Source organism: Carettochelys insculpta, chromosome 6 (assembly GCF_033958435.1).
Source record: "Carettochelys insculpta isolate YL-2023 chromosome 6, ASM3395843v1, whole genome shotgun sequence".
NCBI classification, from domain to species: domain Eukaryota; kingdom Metazoa; phylum Chordata; order Testudines; family Carettochelyidae; genus Carettochelys; species Carettochelys insculpta.
In genome coordinates this window covers 107,078,672-107,097,425 of record NC_134142.1, presented here as the reverse complement: position 1 = coordinate 107,097,425, position 18,754 = coordinate 107,078,672, and the positions used below count along the sequence as shown (strand labels likewise).

General features: G+C 41.2%; 1 protein-coding gene across 6 annotated transcripts in view; it reads left to right on the top strand.

The window, feature by feature from the left end:
- HPS5 (HPS5 biogenesis of lysosomal organelles complex 2 subunit 2) overlaps positions 1–18,754 on the top strand; it is a 49,313-nt gene that overhangs the window by 18,326 nt on the left and 12,233 nt on the right. For all 6 annotated transcript variants that reach the window (XR_012646034.1, XM_074997773.1, XM_074997768.1 and 3 more), the window contains exons 10-16: positions 1,430–1,608; positions 1,859–2,017; positions 7,811–7,970; positions 10,745–10,868; positions 16,420–16,572; positions 17,395–17,469; positions 17,919–18,538. Coding sequence is in view for 5 of the 6 variants with exons in the window: in XM_074997773.1 (XP_074853874.1) it covers positions 1,430–1,608; positions 1,859–2,017; positions 7,811–7,970; positions 10,745–10,868; positions 16,420–16,572; positions 17,395–17,469; positions 17,919–18,538 (1,470 nt within the window). In the remaining variant the exon portion in view is untranslated. The remainder of the gene's footprint in view (positions 1–1,429; positions 1,609–1,858; positions 2,018–7,810; positions 7,971–10,744; positions 10,869–16,419; positions 16,573–17,394; positions 17,470–17,918; positions 18,539–18,754) is intronic.

Sequence of the window (18,754 nt, the reverse complement as noted above, 5' to 3'; positions counted from 1 at the left end):
CAAATTTTTGAATATTACTAAAAACAAAACTTTTGAAAACTAATCTTTACAAATTACCTGTTCAGGTGCTTGTGAAATAAAATTGGTTGGAACAGTGTGGTGAATCGCAGATGCCCAAACGTGATTCAGTAAAACATCACAAATATTGTGGTTTCTTTTTCTTGCTTTTCCCTACTGCATTTTATTATCTTTCAAAAAAATGTTTGGTGTGGAGCTGACCCCAAATGATGATGAGATTTTTTTTGTAGTGTTCTTTTAAGTTATATTTACATTGTTCAGTTTGGACTAGTGCCATGTTACCCAGATGGACTAATGAATGATAGATGCATACATGGTTACTCTCTTGGTCCTAGAACTGTTGTAAAAGTATTTAACTGCACTTTTTGATAACATTTCAAAATGCAGCTGTTAATGAGCAATTGTACATTTAATGCTTCTTGTATATTAGTGTGACTTTTTTCTTTAAAATAATGACTGTTTAGCAGATAACTGCTTTAATTTAAAAATGAATGAATTAAATCCTTAGCAGGCAACTTATCAAATAATGAGATCTGTCATTGTACTTGATAGTCTCTATGTACACATTTTTTCCAATTTAAAAACAAAATAATCTATTACATATTTATTTTCAGTAACTTGGCAAAGGTCAAAGGAGGTTTAGATTTTAATTGTATTCAATAATTATATACTCACATAGTGACAGCTAAGGTTATCCCATATTCTACTCGTATATTTGAGGAATGGAAATTTTGTCATAGTTTTGGTAGGCAGATTGAGGTTCAGCCCCTCTAATCCAGAACCCTCTCCTCTGGCAACATCTGTAATCTGGAATGATTTCAGATAGTCAGATGACCATTTATTGTGTGTGTGGCCAAGCTTTCTGTGGTCCCATAAAGTTTACAGCCACTTGGCTCTCAGTGTTCTGTGCTGTTTGTTTAGCTGTAATTTAGCCTTTAAATGTCTTCTATGAGCTCAGGAAGTAGAGGAAGTGTTGGTAATGTGCTAGACAATATTGACCTCCTGTGGTCTCGCACATTCTGTCATTCAGCACCAGACAGGTCCCATGGTTGTAGGGTGAGAGAGATTCAACCTGTACTTCCAGTGTGGCTCTGGCCATGTCATTCCTAGGATACTAGAAACACAAAGTGGCTAATGTAGTGTCGTTTTTGGACCAATCCTGGTTAGTGAGAGAGAGAAGCTCTGGAGCTTAAACAGAGCTCTTCTTCAGGTCTGGGGCATTTACTCAGCGTTCTTGTTAAATCTGTCCTATGTTATATTGGTCCAAAAGAGATGTCAGTCCAATTAAAAAAAAAAACAAAAACCTGATCTTAGCCATCTTGTCTCTTATTTGCAAGTTTACCCAGAAATGGAAAGGAATATTGTTAGTACATTTGCCCCTAAAAACTTCCTACTCATCTATTTTATACAGATATCCAGGATATAGCAGTGTGCAGAAATGAGTTGTTCTGTCTGCATACAAATGGGAAAGTCTCGCACTTCTCTCTTCTGCTAGTGGAACGTTGTGTAGAACGTCTGCTGAGAAGAGGTTTCTGGAGTCTTGCTGCCAGAGTCTGCTGTCTCTTCCAGAACTCTATTACTTCCTGCAAAGTAAGTTAGGACCTTTTTCCACCTCTCTAATGCATCTGTTCAGCTGAGTCCCTTTCTCCGAATCCTAGAAAACTCCACATTTTGGATTTTGGAGCTTTTAGTCCTGCTGAAATGCAACTGTAGAGCTCATCAGCCAGGACTCCTTTATTAGAAAACTTAGCCTATCTGGGTAATAAATTAAAACTAGTCTGTTATGTGTCAGATGAGTGTTTAAATTATTAATAAATCACTTTCTTTTTTTTATTGTTAGGCAAGAAAAATTTTGCCTCTAGACAAACTAGAGCACCTGAAGTCCCAGCTGGACCTCTCAACCCAAAGTGATGTCATTAGCCAACTGGAAGAATTGATTTCAAAGCTGGAACCTTTAGATTCTGCATGCAGCAGCAGACGGAGCAGTATTTCATCACATGTGGGTGCATATGAAGCTGAATTTTTTTCCTAGTTGAGTTGTTCCTCATTTTGTATAAGCTGTTGCCATCAGTGGCTGTGGTTGCTGAAGGAACAATGCTGAGAGTGCTCAATCAGGGCAAACTACAAAGAATAGGCTGGAAAATCCCCCAAACTGATCACTTACTCTAGTAGTGAGTAATTAGGTTCCCTAAGCCAGTAACAAAATGATTTGTGTAGTGACTTACTGGTTCCCTTTAATCAATAAAGCCTTTGGCTCCCACCCAGACAGCTATATCTGTATGGTGAGGATTACATAAAAACTTATTCACCATGAAAAAGTTCTGCCAGTCCCAAGGGATCAGACAGGCTACTCATCAGCTCAGTGATTGTTTCAGATCTTACTCAAACACATGCTTACAATGAATTCTTATTAACAAATCTATGATTTATTAAAAAAGAAAATAGTTATTGTGGTTAACAAGCATTATATATAGATATTAGTATTTGTTCTTAGATCAGTTTCATAGTAGAGATGGTGAGGATGCTGATTTGTAAAATTCCTTCCTGAATCAGTTCAATAGGTTATAGTGCAATAGGCAGTCAGTGTGTAGCATTTGTTCAAATTCTTTCATCAGAATTTGCAGAAATAATCCAAGGTACACCTGGACACCTCAGTTTTGTGACTTGAACTTCCCTGTCAAAGTTCAAGTAGATCTGAGATAGTAAATGATCAGGCCCTAGCGCTTTATGGCTGAGGCTCAGCAGATGAAACTCTTTGACAGCAAACGATCACATCAGAGGTCTTCCCTGGATTAAGAGTGAGTAGCATATATTGTTGCTTTGAAGGTGAACATCTATTTTCTATTTCTACGGAGATAAATTAATTGCATTGATTAGCATATCACAGTTAGCTATTGAAACTGTTCATAGGTAGTGTAATACAAAATTCAGAAGGAATTAAGGACAATGATGATATATCACAAGTCCCATCTAAATGTTAATATTCGTTTTTGATCTCGGAATTGATAGAACATAGGAATGAAACATTACAGACAAGAACCAAAGTTCAGTATTTATGAGCTAATTAGATCCCATTGTTAAACTTCTACTCCAACCTTTTCACTAGTGTAGACCCCCATCAAAGTTGATTGTGTGGTTAACAATTGTTTCGTCACACAACAGTGCCGTAAGTTACATTTGTGGACAGCAATTAATAATATTTTTGGAAGATATGTAATTTAAAAATAATAGGTTGTAACATTGCAATTTATTTAAAACTTATTTTTGTGATAATTGTTATTTTTTATGGAGCCCCTGTAATACTCTTGTAGACCCCTAGCAGTCCCTGGACCCTGGGTTGGGAATCACTGTTCTTAAGATATAGGTAAACAGAAAAATACAGTTTGTATTTGCTTCTTATTATCTAGTAATACAGGTTTATATTTCAAGACCTCTGATCTGTTAAGTATGGCTTTCTTAAGTATATAAAAGAATAGTCCTGTTTACCATTTCAGAACTATTTAATATGTCCTTCAAGGTTGATTTTTGGATTAGCCAGCCCTGCTGGTTGATTAACAGCCACTGGCTCAGTGTCACCATCGTTTACTCTGCAAATTAGAAAAAAGCTTATCTTATTTGCTGTTCTCCACTGATAGTGGTTAATATTTAGAATGACAAGATGTGGGAGGTAACCTTGCTTACTGGACCATCTTCTGTAGTTGAAAGGTACAAGTAATCTATATGGAGCTTTATATAGGTTTTGGGGAGGAAATCAGAGTGTCTTACCTAAATACAATTTGAGACATTGTTGAACATATGGGATAACTCACGTTGTAGGAGGCCACTTGAAAAGAAATGGGCAGTTGAAGGTTAGGCTGTTACCTATAAGGGGTTTGAAGTGGGCATTTAATAGTAACAGCAAGGAGCAGGGTGTACAGGAAGGTCTCAGAGTACACGACCCCGCTGTTATGCGTCTGACCTCACTTCCTATTGTAAACTCTGTAGTGCAATTTCCAGTTGCTCTTAACTCGCTCCCCCGGCCCTGGCTCAACCCCACTGGCTCTGCATGGCCCAGGCTCAGCCCTCTTCCTCAACTCTGCTCACCACCCACCCCTGCTTCTGGCGCATCACCCCTCGCACGTGGCTCCAGTTCACCCCCCATCCCCTGCCCAAGTTTAAACCCCCCACGTGGCTCCAATTCAAACCCCCGTGTGTAGCTCTGGTTCAAGCCCCGCAGTCCCCATTCAACTCCCCTGCCGCTTCACCACCCACGCCCGGCTCTGGCTCCAGCTCAACCCGCCACCACGGCCCAGCTCACCGCCCATGGAGCAGCTCTAGCTCACCTGCCACCCCCACCTCTGGCTCTGGCTCACCACCCCTTGAAAGTGGCTCCACTTCACCCTCCACTCCCTGCCCCAGTTTAAACTCCCACGCGCAGCTCCAATTCAACCCTGTGATGGAGTGGAGGGAGTGCATGTGTGAGACTCAGGCTGGATGTGGGAGACAAGCAGAGCAGCTCCCAGTGGCTAAGGATGACCCTGGGGCTACAACCTAGGCTGGCAGGTAACACCTGAGCCCTGAACAAAGAGGAGGGAGGAGCTGAGCTGGTTTTGAATCAGGGGCGGCAGTTAGAAGCTAAGGGGAGAGGAAGCTGGAAGGCAGCCAGCCTGAGGAGGGGAAAAGCTGCACCCCTCGGGCTTTTCTCCCCAGGATGGGTTGGAATGACTGTCTCTGACTGCTGTACTGACGCTTCTGTGAGAAACTGGGCATCTGTTGCCTAATAAACCTCCTGTTGTGCCTGCCGAGTGAGAGTCACTCCTGCCAGCGGATGGGGTGCAGTGCATGGGGACCCCTGAACCCCATCACAAACCCCACCCCGAATTCACACCCACACACACCCACCCACACACCCCGCCGTCTCACCACCTGCTCCTGGCTCTGGCTCCGCTTCAACCTCCAGCCGCTTCCCAGGTCACCGCCTGAAAAGGGCTCTGACTCACCACCCCACACACAGCTCCAACTTAACGCTACTCCCTCCCACCTGCAGCCGTAACCCACCCCAACCTCCCATGGCCCCTCCCCACCTGCCCCCCCCACCCCAGGACTTACCTTTCCTCTGCTTCCCTGGCTGCAGAACATGGGTTCTTCCAGGGAAAAAGCCAGACCCAAAATTGCGCGAAATCCGGGTTACACAAGGGTGCGTGGAACAGAACTCTCGCATACTCTGAGACCTTACTGTATACTAAATTGTTGCATGGAGCCAGAAAAGCAGTATTCTTGTTGGGTGTGTGGATTATGTTGTCCACCAAAGTAATGAATTTAAGTTTCCTGTTACACCCTACTCTACCGCACAATGGAACCCATGCTGGGTATATCATATAGTTCCTCACAAAACATTCACTCTGTATTTGTTCTTTAAATTCTTGTCCTCAAATGCCACAATACCTTCAAAAGAAGAGCATGGGAGCTTAAATTAATAGCTCTTCTAGACGCCAAAAACATGAACTCAAGAGGAACCCTGGTTTTACAGTCCTTTACAGCAATCTGTAATACCTTCTCCCTGATGCCTTTAATTGTCCGCTTCAAATCCTTTATGCATAACAGTCTAACTCTATCGTGTCTGTTTCTTTTCCAGTGGCTGAATACAACATGCATTACCCTGTATGTTTAACAGTCTTGTCTCAACTTTGTATTTAGGTCATGCACTCATTTCCTTCTCCAGTTCTGCATAAGATAGGATGGCTAAATGTCTAATCCTGCAAACACAGACCCTTGCTTTGCCCCTTCCATTTGGCTTCATGTCTGTCCTGCCCATCCCTGAGGCCCCACCCCTGCTTACTCTGTTCCCTACTCTGTCCATTGCTTGTGCGCTCTCTACCCCACCCACACTGAATTTCACCATACTGGGGCAGGGGGTTGGGTTCAGGAAAGGGTAAGGAATCTGGTTCTGGGAGGAAGTTTGGGTGAGGGGTGTGAACTCCTGGCTGGGGCAAGGATTTGGAGTGTGGGAGGGAGGCAGGGGTCAGTGTTTATCTCAGGCAGCTCCCAAAAGTGACTAGTATACCCTCTGGCAGTGGCTCCAAGGGTAAGCAGGGGGGCAGAGAGGTCTCTGCAAAAAGATGCCTGCATGCACTGCCTCCGCAGCTCTCACTGTCCACAATTCGAGGCAAGTGGGAGCTGTAGAGTTGGGGCACAGGCCAGGACCAGTGACAAAGACTTCTTGCCCCCAGTAGGGGCCGCAGGGATGGTGCCAGCTCCTTCCAGAAGGGCCGCACACAAGGGAGATATGGGAGCTTGCTTTAGCTCTGTTATCACACTAGAATCTTAGCAACCAAAAACTGAAGTAGTTTCTGGGAGATAGGGTATGGTTTCAGAAGACTCCTGGCAAAAGTGGGAGGGTTGGTAATCATACTGTCAGAGCTCTACATAATTCAAAGTCAAAACCTTCTACTTTCCACTGACAGGAGCTGATCCAATAAAAGGTATTACCTCATAGATCTTGTCTCTTTCATACCTTGAGATCAACATAGCTGCAACTACACAGCAGGATACTTAGGGTGTCTATTACTAACTAGACTAATTTGGGTAGAAACTTGAATGTTAATTATATAGTTTTGTAGATGTGTTAAGAGTATCATTAGACAGATTTCATGTTCATCTAGGGCTCCTTAATTCTGTTCTGACCCACAACAATTCTTATTTGCCAGTGTTTCTCTTCTAAATTTATATTTTAGAGTGCTGTTGCATTCTTCAGAAAATGTAGATTTGTGTGGAAATGTGACCTCATTTAGGGATAAAGACTTTTACTCGGTTCTAAAAATTGGCTTTAACCTTACTTGCAAAAGCATCTAGTGCTGTCTTACTCAGGTGGGTGATTGAGTGTCAATCTTAATGTTAGTATTTTGTGAAAAGGAAGAAATTGTTGCATACTTAACATAGTTATTTTCATCTTCAGTGCACTTTGGACAATTAATTATTCTCACAACATCCTGCAACGTTGTCAAGTTGTAGAGATGCAGAAATGTACAGCTTGACCTGAGCTATGGCCAGAGAAAAACATGTCTTGGAGCAAGTTTTTATGAGCGTTTATAACTGCATTTACAATCATTAGCTAGCCAGTTGTTTAAGAATCAGCTAACTGCAATTATACCGTAACCAAAACTCCCTTTATAGACAAGTGCAGAGAGGATGCAACATACCCAAGATTGTGTGGCTTTTGTGAGAGATGACATTAAAACTGCAGTTCTTAGTTCCTCAACTTGTGCTCAGCCCACCAGACTTGCAGGTTTTTTGTAGTTACTCTTCTTATAAAAGTTTCATTTTATATCTTACTTCAGTTTCTTTTTAAATATACAGTGTGGTGTATGCTTCTCCATATATCAGAATGCTTTTCCAGCATAAATGTTATTACAGTAGGGTTTTGACATTTGCGAGTGCCACATTCACGAATTCAATTATTTGCAAGTGGCCTCGCTGCTCTCAGGCCAGGAGCACTGGTGACCACCACAGCTTCCCCAGGGCTTTGGGGCCAGAGTGCAGACATCCGCTGCTTCCCCGGGGCCCTGGGCAAGGGAGCGCCAGCGGCCACTTCTTCCCCAGGGCCCCAAGCGAGGGAGCACCTGCAGCTGCTGCTCCCACGTTCACGAAAATCAACATTCACAAGGGTTCTGAACACATAACCTTTGTGAATGTTGAGACCCTACTGTATTTCCAAAATTTCAGATTGGAAGCTCTGATGGTGCACTGAATTCTCAGTGTAGTTTAATAAGAGAGGATATTTTGTGGCTCATGTGACTTTATTATTTGCCCACAGGAAAGTTTCAGTGTCTTAGACTCTGGAATTTATCGTGTTATTAGTCGAAGAGGCAGTCAGTCAGATGAGGATTCTTGTTCCCTAAACAGCCAAACACTATCAGAAGATGAGAGACTTAAAGAGTTTACCGTACACCAGGAAGAAGAGCAGGTGGAACTTGGTAATGGCTTGCCATGAAATATGCATTTTAGTTGCGTGCTTTGTGTTCAGCAAGTAGATGATGATATGGTGTCTATGTTTAAAACAGCATCAAAACTCTTTATGGTTGTAAATTCCATTTATCTTCCACCATTTAGAGATCCCTGTTTGAACTCCATAAATTGTTTGGTAGTACAAGTTGAACCTCTCTAATCCAGAACTCTTGTCCAGCAACATCTATAATCTGGCATGATTTTAGTCCGCCAGCCAACCACTTATCCTGGGTGTGGCCAAGTTTCCTGTGATCCCATGAAGTTTATGTACATCCACCAGTCCTGCTGTCAGTGTTCTGTGCTGCTAGTTAGGTTTAATTAACCCCTAAGTATCTTCTAAGAGCCCGGTAAGCACTGTAAGCATTGGTAATGCTGCTAGACAATATTGACCTCCCATGTTTCAGCACATTCTCTTGTTTGGCACTGGTCAGGTCCCGAGGGTGCTGGATGAGAGAGGTTCAACCTGCTGTAAATCTACAGTCAGCACTTCTGTGGCCTCTTCTAGTGAGGCCTTGTACTGTAACTTTATGGCAGAGATCCCAACTCAAAGTAAATTACAAAACTCCCATTTTCCTTCAGTGGAGCCAGGATTTCATTCAAGGTTTCCATTTTTTGTAGGTAACTCAGCTATTTTAGTCTAATGACAGACTACGCTATGTCAGTGTTAATCCAGCCTCTGCCCACCAGCTTGCTGCTTTTTTTTGGTCTGAGCCTATTTTTAGTTGGGCCAGGCTACATTGTTTCCAGAGAGCTGGTAGGTGTGGGTCAAGAGCTTTAAACTTTGTTATAGGGTTTCTTTTGTGAATATTTCTGGAAGGGATTCGTTATTGTAGGGGGGATGCAACCTTTTAAAATAGTAACCCTATTATTCCACCCCATCAGCTTTGTTCTTTTCCTCCTCTAGCTAATACCTGTTTTGGGACAAAAGTTAGACCTTTTTATGGGGAAGTGTGCTTTCTCCTTTCTGAAATAACATACTGTTCTTAGTAGCTCCTTTCTGTGGTAATGCTTGTCATGTTGAAAGAGGAAGTTAAACCAGTGGGCTAGCCTGCAGACATGGAGATGCTCTTGGGCTTCTGCTAACAATACACCCTGGGGCTGCAGGGAGAGGATTGGGTATTTTTTAATAGTGTGCTGTCTCTTCAGAGGCACCAGAAGAGCTGGATGAGGCCAACCTGAAGGTCCACTACTATGAAATATTTAACTGCTTCCGCCTCATCCACCCAATTTTGAGCTCCTGGCGAGGAGGAGGTGTGGAGTCTTTCTCCTGACCTCTATAGAGCTGGTGACCTAAAAATTAAGCAGGGCCAGAGAGCAAAAACTCCTTTCTCATCAAGGAGTCAGCCTGCTATCCCCTGCAGAGTGGAAGTATCCTGCAGGAAGCAATGGTGCCAGGGTTCCCTGTAAGCTAAGCACTTGAGTGGCTATGCCGGAGGGATTCAAGTGCCACCCAGCTGATTATCCATAGCAGCTAGCATGTGTTTCTACTGGTGGTGTACACCTGCACATGCTTTAGCTCAAACAACAACATTTATTCCACCCATGGGTGGTAAAAATCAGAGGCAACCCTGGATGGTGCCCTTTGTGATCTCCCTGATCTTGCATGGATCCCTCTCCTACCCTCCCAGTTAGTCAAGAGGGAACGTGAAGAATTCAGCTCTATTGCTACTCTCTTTTTTCCCCGAAAAATCAAGGCCGATTATACCAAAGTCTGTGAAAATATGTCAGATGGGTTCTTTAGCTTCTCTTGTTAGTGACTCTGGTAGTGTCAGGACCTAAAATTTCATAGTGCAACAAAAATTTTTGCCAGGGGTTTGGTGGTTTTCCTCACGATGTGTGTCAGAGTGGAAAAAATAAAGATTTAAAAGCTAGTATTTAATCTGTTGTTAGGTAGTTTTGTACTAAAAATAAATGCATATTTTGTGATCATGAACTGTATGCTTGTCATTTGTGACATTTGTTCATACATCTTTACTTGTGGTTGTACCATCTCAATGTATTTCAGAAAGTAAAATTCTCAATTGAAGAGACTTAGGGCTTTCCTATTGCTGCTCAGTCAGTCATCATAAAGTGACTAGTTACTTAAAACTATAAAAGTCCTTGATGCTTCTGTTACTTGGTGCACATGAGCTTCATTTGTTTCTTTAGGCAATTTTCTAAGAAACAAATCTTAATGAATTCTGTTTTCTATTCTGCATTGGAATTGTTTAATCTCTTCCCATTAATAAAAGTAGCTATTAGTTTTTAAATTGCTACTTTTCTACATAGTGAACAAAAAGTTCATTTCCAAGCAGTGTAACACCATTTGTTGACTTTTAGAGCCATCTTATCTGCTGAAAATGGCATTGCTATTGTCTTAGGAGAGGTCAGACATCCCTATACAGAAGGCAGTCAGCCATCCACTGTTCTCCTGGTAGTTGCCACTTATTTGTTAGTTGCCTCTTACCAAATAAATATCCCACTGATTAATAAACCAAATACTAGGTGTAAAGTAATGTTTAGATTGTCCTTGATCCCAAGGACTAAGTGTACCTATTGCTATTCCCTAACTTATGCTATCCCCAGTCCCCCATTCTTGTATTAAAAATCCACAAAAGATCCTGCATGTAAAAAAGAAAACAAAGTTCAGGCCACATAAAAGTACAGTTCCCCAGTTAAAGGAAAGCATGGGCCAGAATTGGATTATATGTTTCATTGTCAAGTCATTGTTTCATAATTTTATTATTTCAATTCCGTTTGTTAGACAACGTATCTCATGCTTCTGTGGTGGTTGAGACTGATCGGAATGAGACTTTTCTCCCATTCAGTATTCCATTGTCATTTCGTTCACCCTCTCCTTTGGTCTCCCTCCAAGCTGTCAAGGAAAGGTAAAAAACATAGGTTATTTGTTCATTCATTTCGTTCCTTTTTTTCCCCCCCGAATTCATAGCATTGTTAATTCATACTTTGCTTAAACATAAAATATTGCATAAAATACACAAGAAAATGTCAAATTTGATTGGGAAGTTAGTGTAATTCTGATCATTGAAAACAATGGGGGTCTTGTCATTGACTTCAGTTGAGCAAGGATTTAACTCTTGAGTTTTAAGCAGGTAACAATACATGGATAGTGTTTGTTACTTTGTGTGAGTCTATTGACTGTGGCTATGGGTTTTAGGATTTTGGTACTTAAATTGTTGAAGGTTTTGAGGACCTGCTGTGTGTTTCAGTGTTGGTCTATATGGTGCATCCATTTTGCTTTTTCCAAATACAAAGCTCTATTCTTCTTAAGAAGTTTATTACCTGGTATATTAATTTCTATGCAGGCAGGAAATCATATATATAGATATTCATATGCTGTGTTCTGGTTCCACCAATTTAAAGGCTTAGGCCAAGTATATTTTATTTTGCAGTCTATAATTTTTTATAAAAATTCCCCTTCAACACTCACTATTTAAAGATCATCTTTCTCCTGGGTTTAAATCCATTTCCTCTTCTTAATTGCAGAACAGTTCGTGGTTTTGTGCTGTGCCACCACTAGCAGGGGCTCCTTGAATGGTGAATGTCAAGTGTTTAACCAAAGAATCTAGAACTTCTGCTTCGAGTGATTGCACATGTCCACCACTGTATGAGTTTGTGAGTCTCACATAGTTGTCAGAACAAAAAAACAGTCAAGTAGCACTTTAAAGACTAACAAAATAATTTATTAGTCTTTAAAGTGCTACTTGACTGCTTTTTTGTTTTGATAGTATATAGACTAGCATGGCTTTCTCTCTGTTACTATAGTTGTCAGATCTTTTTCCCATCTGGTGTGACTTAAACACTCTCTTCATCATCACATGCCACTCCTTGCAGGTATAAGAGGACAAATCTGCTTCTGTCTCTCTCCTCCTTATGCTACAAGAACCAGTGACAGTTCTTGGAGTACTTCCCGTCTTGCTACCACATTTGTTTCCCTCACTCTTTGCATATAATCTGTTTAGTAGTTAGTTAGATATGCTGAATGGTTAGTGTCAAGTTCGGTTTTTGGATTTTTTATGGCCCAAATTTGATTCTAAGTAGTGAGCCCTACTGGAGGCCATGCCTTGCTTTCTGGCATTCAGGTCCTGCTGATTATGTGCCAGAGCAACGTCTGTGCAAAAATGTTTGGGGAATCCCACATCAGTGACAAGTGTCACATTTGTAGAGGGTTCAAACCTTGCTCTAACAAATAGAGCAGCAAGACCTGGGTATCTTTATGGAGGTGGCACTTTGCCCTTTCTCTGAGCTGTTGGGCTCAGAGTATACTCGAGGCATGGCACCTTCAGCACATAGTGGATTTCTGGAGATCTCTACAGCAGCATGTTCTAGGTCTCTGATACCAAAGAAGAGAGATGCATCTTCCAAGGACTCAGTACTTCGTTCAGCAAGGCCAGGCAGAGGCAAGAATTCTGGAAAGGACTCAGTGGGCAAGTGTTTCCTGGAGCATTTCTCTGCTGCAAAGAGGTGTGTGGGAGGGCATCAATCCATGAATTTCTCATATAAACACACAAGACTTAAGAGCAGTCCTGGTATTGATGATGACGGAGGTGTATGCTGCAACAGAGCATTACCTAACCTTTGGGTACGAGTGTCCCTAGCAGAGAGAGAGGGTATGTCAGCCAGTACAGGCAATGGTATTTCCTACAGCAACTCAGCAGGATTATGTAGTAGTGATGCTGTTTCCTGTATAGGACAGTGGAGCTGGCCATGTGACGATTCCCAGAGCATGGTGGAGGACCTGCTTAGATATTTGTCAATGTATTCTGCTCACCTGACAAGCAAGTAGCTTTGGGGTGAATGGAATTGATTATATCAAATGCCCAAATCAGAATTACCTTCTGGCACAACTGAAATGAATATGCCTGTCTGTTCACGTAGAATTTAGTTGCTGTGTTGTGCTAGCAGACATTTTTCCCCACAATGCGTAGAGAGAAGGTCAGGCTAGACGGCAAAGTTGTAGTTCCTTGATGTTTATAGGAATCCTCAGATCCTGCAAGAGCCACAACACTTGCATTTGCAGCATTCTGGTGTGGCCTATCTAGGGATGAGACATCCATGACCAGCATGAGCATTGGTTTCAGAGAGATGAAAAGATCTAACACAGATGTGCCCATATCTGTCCATCAGTCCTGAGAGGACTTTGATGTTAGGACAAGAAGCAACAGGCATAAATTGCAACATAGGACGTTTAGGTTGGACATTTGCGGAAAAAACTTCCAAACTGTCAGGAGTGGTTAAGCACCGGAATAAATTGCCTACCGAGGCTGTGGCATCTCTGTCATTGGAGATATTTAAGAACAGTTTAAACAAACAGTCAGAGATGATCTAGCTAGTGCTTGGACTTGCCATAAGTGCGGAGGACTGGATCTGATATCTCAAGGTCCATTCCAGTTTGTGTATTCTGTAATTTTATGAAAAATTTTATGGAGCACAAATCACTGACACAATCTATCCCTGAAACCTTCCAAGGGCTGAAGCAGAGTCTGTACAATCTAGGCACATGCTACCATGTGTCCCAGAAGCTTGAGCCAAGTATGTACTGTGGTTTTTAAATCTAAGACCAAGTCTTCAAGCATTTAGCTCTTTGATGTGGGCAGTGAACTCTGGCTTTTGTAGCATCCAAGTGTGTACCTGTCAACTCTGTTCTTTGTACAGATCTTAGAACTGGTTTCTCCATACTGAACCAAAGTATTTTAAAGGTGGACTGAGTGATGGTCTCGCTGAGCAGAATTTGAGAGTTGGACTGGCTACTCACCAGCCAGTCATCCCAGTGGAGAAATCACCTGAATTCTCAGTCTCTGCACATACACACCTGCTTATGCACTGCACTTTATCAGCAGCCTCTTGCATTTTAAGTGGAATGGAAGCACTGTGAACAGATAGTGAGTTCCATTGATTAGAAACCTGAGAAACTTCTGGTAGTCTGCGTAGACTGTAGTATGGAAGATAGTGTAATATGTTAAGTCAGGGACAGCATCATAGTCTCCCTGTTCCAGGGAAGGAATAGTGAAATCTAGTGTAACAGTAAAGAATTCTATTTTCTGTGGGTACTTAATTAACTCTTAAAGCTAGCGTAGCTTTAAGACTCCTTTTTGTTTTGTGAATAAGGAAAGAACTGGAATAAAAAGCCTCCCCCCTGAGTAACAGCGGAACTTCCTTTAAATCTTCTGAAGAGGAAAGAGAAAAGACACTGCTGAAGAATGGTCTTGCAAGCCTGGTCATCAAGAGAGAGGGAGGTAGAATGTGTAGGGAGTTAGAAACAAAAGGATGGAATATCTACCCCCAACCTACAGGCCCTCATCTTGGCAGCAGGGATACTTCTCAGTTAACACTGTTGTAAATGGCTTGCTCAGCAGGGAATCAGCACATGCTTCTGGATAACATCCCTCAACTATATTACTTACCTGGCCAAATGGATACGTTTTTCTGTCTTTCCTCAACAGAAATGTCTCTCTGTAGTGCAGGCATCCATTAACCATTTCCTGGATATTCCATTGCACCTGAAACATCAAGGTCTGACAGTTTCAGTGAAATCCATTTGCAGGTATTTCAGTGTTCCATTTTCCAATGGGAAATGAATCGCATTTACCCAGCCCCATAAATATCCAATTTCTAAAAGGATGAATTATTCCTTCAAGTGCAAGACTTTGTCTCCCTTGGGATCTTCAGTCTGATGCTGAAAAAATAAATGGGACCTCACTTTGAACCTACTGTGAATTGTTCTCTGCTCCATTGCTCTATAAAAGTGGCACTTCTGAGAGTGGTGAACTGAACGCCCTGGTCTCAGAGCTCCTTACTCAGTTTTCATAAGAAAAAAAGCATACCTCTGGCCTCATCCAAAATTCTTGACAGTGATGGTTTTGAGTTTCCACACTAATCAGGCAATTTATTTGCCAACTTTTCCTCTGAAGCCTACCAATATATTATTGGTTGGATGTGAGGAAAGCCTAAGCCTTTTAATTGGTCTACAACAGACCTTTTAAATTCTCAGCACAGTTAATGGGCTTGATATACAGACATGGTGAAAGATCAGTCATCTTCCAGCTAGAAAATGCAGGAAGAAATCCTCTCGTGCACTTATTTGTGCTGCCAGTTTATGATGCCACGCCGTTTCCTACCTAGACTATAGGCTCATTCAGCTAGAGCATGCGCGTGCGCGCGCGCACACACACACTCGCTCTCTCTCTCTCTCTCATTCAAGACACTTTCACAGCCGTCCATCCGGTCATCAGTTCACACATTTACTGTTCTTTGTGTCATTGTCTTTCAGTCCAAGAATGATGCCAGTTTTGGATGGATTGTTCCATTTCAGGTAGTCTCCAAACCTGTTTCCACATTAATCTGCTTGTGAGTCACCTATAGTGGACAGGACGTGCAATCATTTGAAGAAGAAAAAATGCATATCTGTCTGTCTGGAACAGTTGTTCTGCAAGATAAGTTGCATGTGCCCATTCAACGGTCTCCTTCCTGTCTCTATCAGAGTCTGTCTGGCAAGAAGAAGTTGAGCGAAGTGAGGAGCAGCTCCTTTGTCTCATGCCTACGTGCAATTACATGATGTCAAGAGGGTGCTTGAGTTGGTCCAGTGGGTACTGCAGAGGGAAAGTTCTCCATCTGCATGAGGTGTGCATGCACCTGCACTGTAGCAAATATGTGCAAAATGCTCTAAAGTACAGTAGTTACGGAAAGGTACTTAGCTGGATTTTTTTTTGTTTTGTTTTTCTGACACTGCTAAACCTGCTTTTGACCTGAAGTGCAGGAATTTGAGGTTGCTTTTGCATCCTAGTTTGCAGAGAACTCTTGCATGTTATGGACCAATATCATGGTATTTTAGAATGTAGGTAGACTTTCTGCCGTTGGAATGAGACATTCTGAGGTTAGGGATGGATAATTGAAATAGAAAACTTTTTAGAATGCTGTCTAAATTCTTAATAACTGTAAATTTACTGGAAAATCTTCATGTCACTGAGAAGATCATTATAGCTCAAATTAAAATAGAAGTAACAAAATTCTTATGCGTGTGCTGATTTAATATAGAAGAATTAGCCTCTCTGCATTGCAAGTAAAAATATTAGCATTTGGATAATTGTAAAATCACCTCTACTAAGCAGCACAAAACCAGATGTCCTGTGTTTTTAATTTTTGGTCTCCATTGGAAACTGCAAGTCCTGTTAGTAGTAAAGAACTTGACTAATATAAATTATGCAACGTTTCTTACTGAGTGCAATGTGCTTTTTTCCGTATTAGGTTCTGAGTGACTGATACTTGCTGGTTCCCAATACCCCTGTCTCTCTGCCTGCCTCCTTTTGATAATAAAGATTTCTGAAGTGAGAGGCTGATCTGGAAGACTGAGATTTTATTATTTTCATTATGAGCTCTCCTACTACTGCTATCTCAGTTGTTTGAACCTTTGACTCCTAGTGTTTCCAGCTTTGTACGCAAAACCACTGAAAAGATTGGCACCCTTCATATGAATCCTGATGTCCGAGCAAGACAGGAAATGAAAGCTGATGAGGAATCTCATGAAGTGACTGCTAGTGTAGCAGCGTGCTCCCAAGAAGAAGATGAAAATGAGTAAGTTCAAGCTTGCATAGTTTTGTTAATCAAATGTGCCAGCTGCCCAAAAGACAATGGCCTCCTGTTTTGCACAATGAACCCATTCATTTCAGTAGAAAAGGGAATCACATGATTCTGCTGGAGTTTTTTTTTTCCAGCTGACTATATTGAGAGGCTTCAATAAATCATCTGCCCTGTTACACTTACCCCCTGCCCATTTTCTCTCTCAAAGCCAGTTCACATGTCAAACTCATCTAGAAAATGGGTGTAAACATTTATGTTTGTGTTTCTGGAAAGGGTGAAGAAGTGAAACTAAGAGTTCCCCTCCTTGCCCTGATCAGATTATTTAAGAAGTTTTATTGATGCGTATGCAAATCTTAAACCCCACTTCCTGTTTTTAATTAAAAGAACATGAAGCAGTCTTATCACACTCAAACCAGTTGTTTTAGGTAGGAAGAAAACAATGTAGTGGCTTAGTCTTATGAATAAAGAGCAAGAGAGAAATGGTTGTCACAAGTTAAATCAGCAAATCTTGGAAATATTTTAAGCAGTGAATTTGAAATTGTAGCTCAGTGTTTGTGTTTCTTGGCATTTAAGACCCATCATAGATAATGTTTGACAAAGTGGAAAAAGTTATATTAGTAGGCCACTGAAGGTTTTTCTTCTGCTTCCATGTCCAGCTGCTCCATATTTTACTGTAGTCTTATTTGTCTGTTGCTTGTTAAAAGTAACACAGCTGCATTTCTCATAAGAAAATTAATGCTCTTGCTCACTCGGTTTTAAAAAGATCCACGTTTAGATTTGTAGGTGGCACAATTTTGTCTTCTGATTTCTTTCCAGAGTAGAAGTAGTACATAGCCTGCCTCAAGAAGAAGACCGGCTAAGTGAGCTCAAGGTAGCAACAATAGAAGCTATGTAAGTAGAGAGCATAGAGCTATATTTTACTCCAGCAGAAAAATTTTGTCATAAATATCTGCAGTAAATGGTAGAGTGCAAATAGCATTATAGTGTGTCTGGATCTCTCTGAAAGTCCTAATATGAATAATGGCTTTTTCACATTAAAAATACATCTTCATTGTGACATTTGCTGAGAAAAAGAGGACTGTAGCATTAGAGGTAGACTTGAGCAGTAGCCTACCAAACTACATGAATCATTTGGAGGTGAGATTTTTGAAAATATGCTTGGAGAAATTATATAGTGACTTTCTGACTGTCCTGACTATTCAGGAAAATAATATTGGCAAGACCAATGTCTAGGAATATACTATGAGTTTCGTTGTCTACTTGATCTGTATAATATATCAGCTCTGGCATCTCTTGACTGTTGACCAGCAAGTTCAGCACCTTTCTACTTTGTTTTACAGAAACAAACTGCAAGATCCACTGGTTTTGTTAGAACCACAGTGTGTCAGAGGAGTTTTGCAGGAATGGCTTTTGTATCTGGAAGAAACATTTGGTTTCAAAGAGCCTTCCTTTTCAGATGACTGTTTATCCATTAAGAAAGATAAGAATGTGCTTGCTGAAGAGCAGAATGAGGTTTTAGAAGAAAATACTGAACCAGATAAACACAGCGAAGATCAGGCAGGCAAAGGACAGACTGATATTTTGCAAGAAAATACTGGACAGTCTCAAACTAGCGAAGCTCAGTTTGGCAGAGAAGTACATGCGAATGACACCAATTCAAGGCGAGACTCAGATCATGTTTTTCAAGTGTATCCTCCATGCCTCATAACACAAGATATTCAAAAGGATCTAGCAGAGTTGACAACATTGTGTTTTGAATTAAATGTGTTTGCTTGCAAAAGTGGGAATGCAGAAGAAAGTGCTGAAAAGGATTTGCAGCCAACAGTCTCATGTGTCATGGCTTGTCAGTTCATAAAGGACTATTTCTTTCTCTTGGATTTAAAAAGACTGAAGCGATGTATAACAATCAAGTACACTAGCAGTCCCAGTGTTTGGGAAACTTACATTGAAGGATTGAAAGGTAATGACTGGCTTTTTAGTTTTACTTTTAAACCAATTGAAGCTTCAGGTTTTTGTCCTAGAAAAATCCAGATTTTGGTTTTTGTTTTTTTTTTTTAGAAATCCAGCATGAGGGGACATACCTTTGTAAATCACCTCTGAAACAAGTGCTACTTAGTTATTTTATAAATAAAGCTAAGTTAACAACCACTGGTTTTTAGGGGAGAATGCTTCTTTT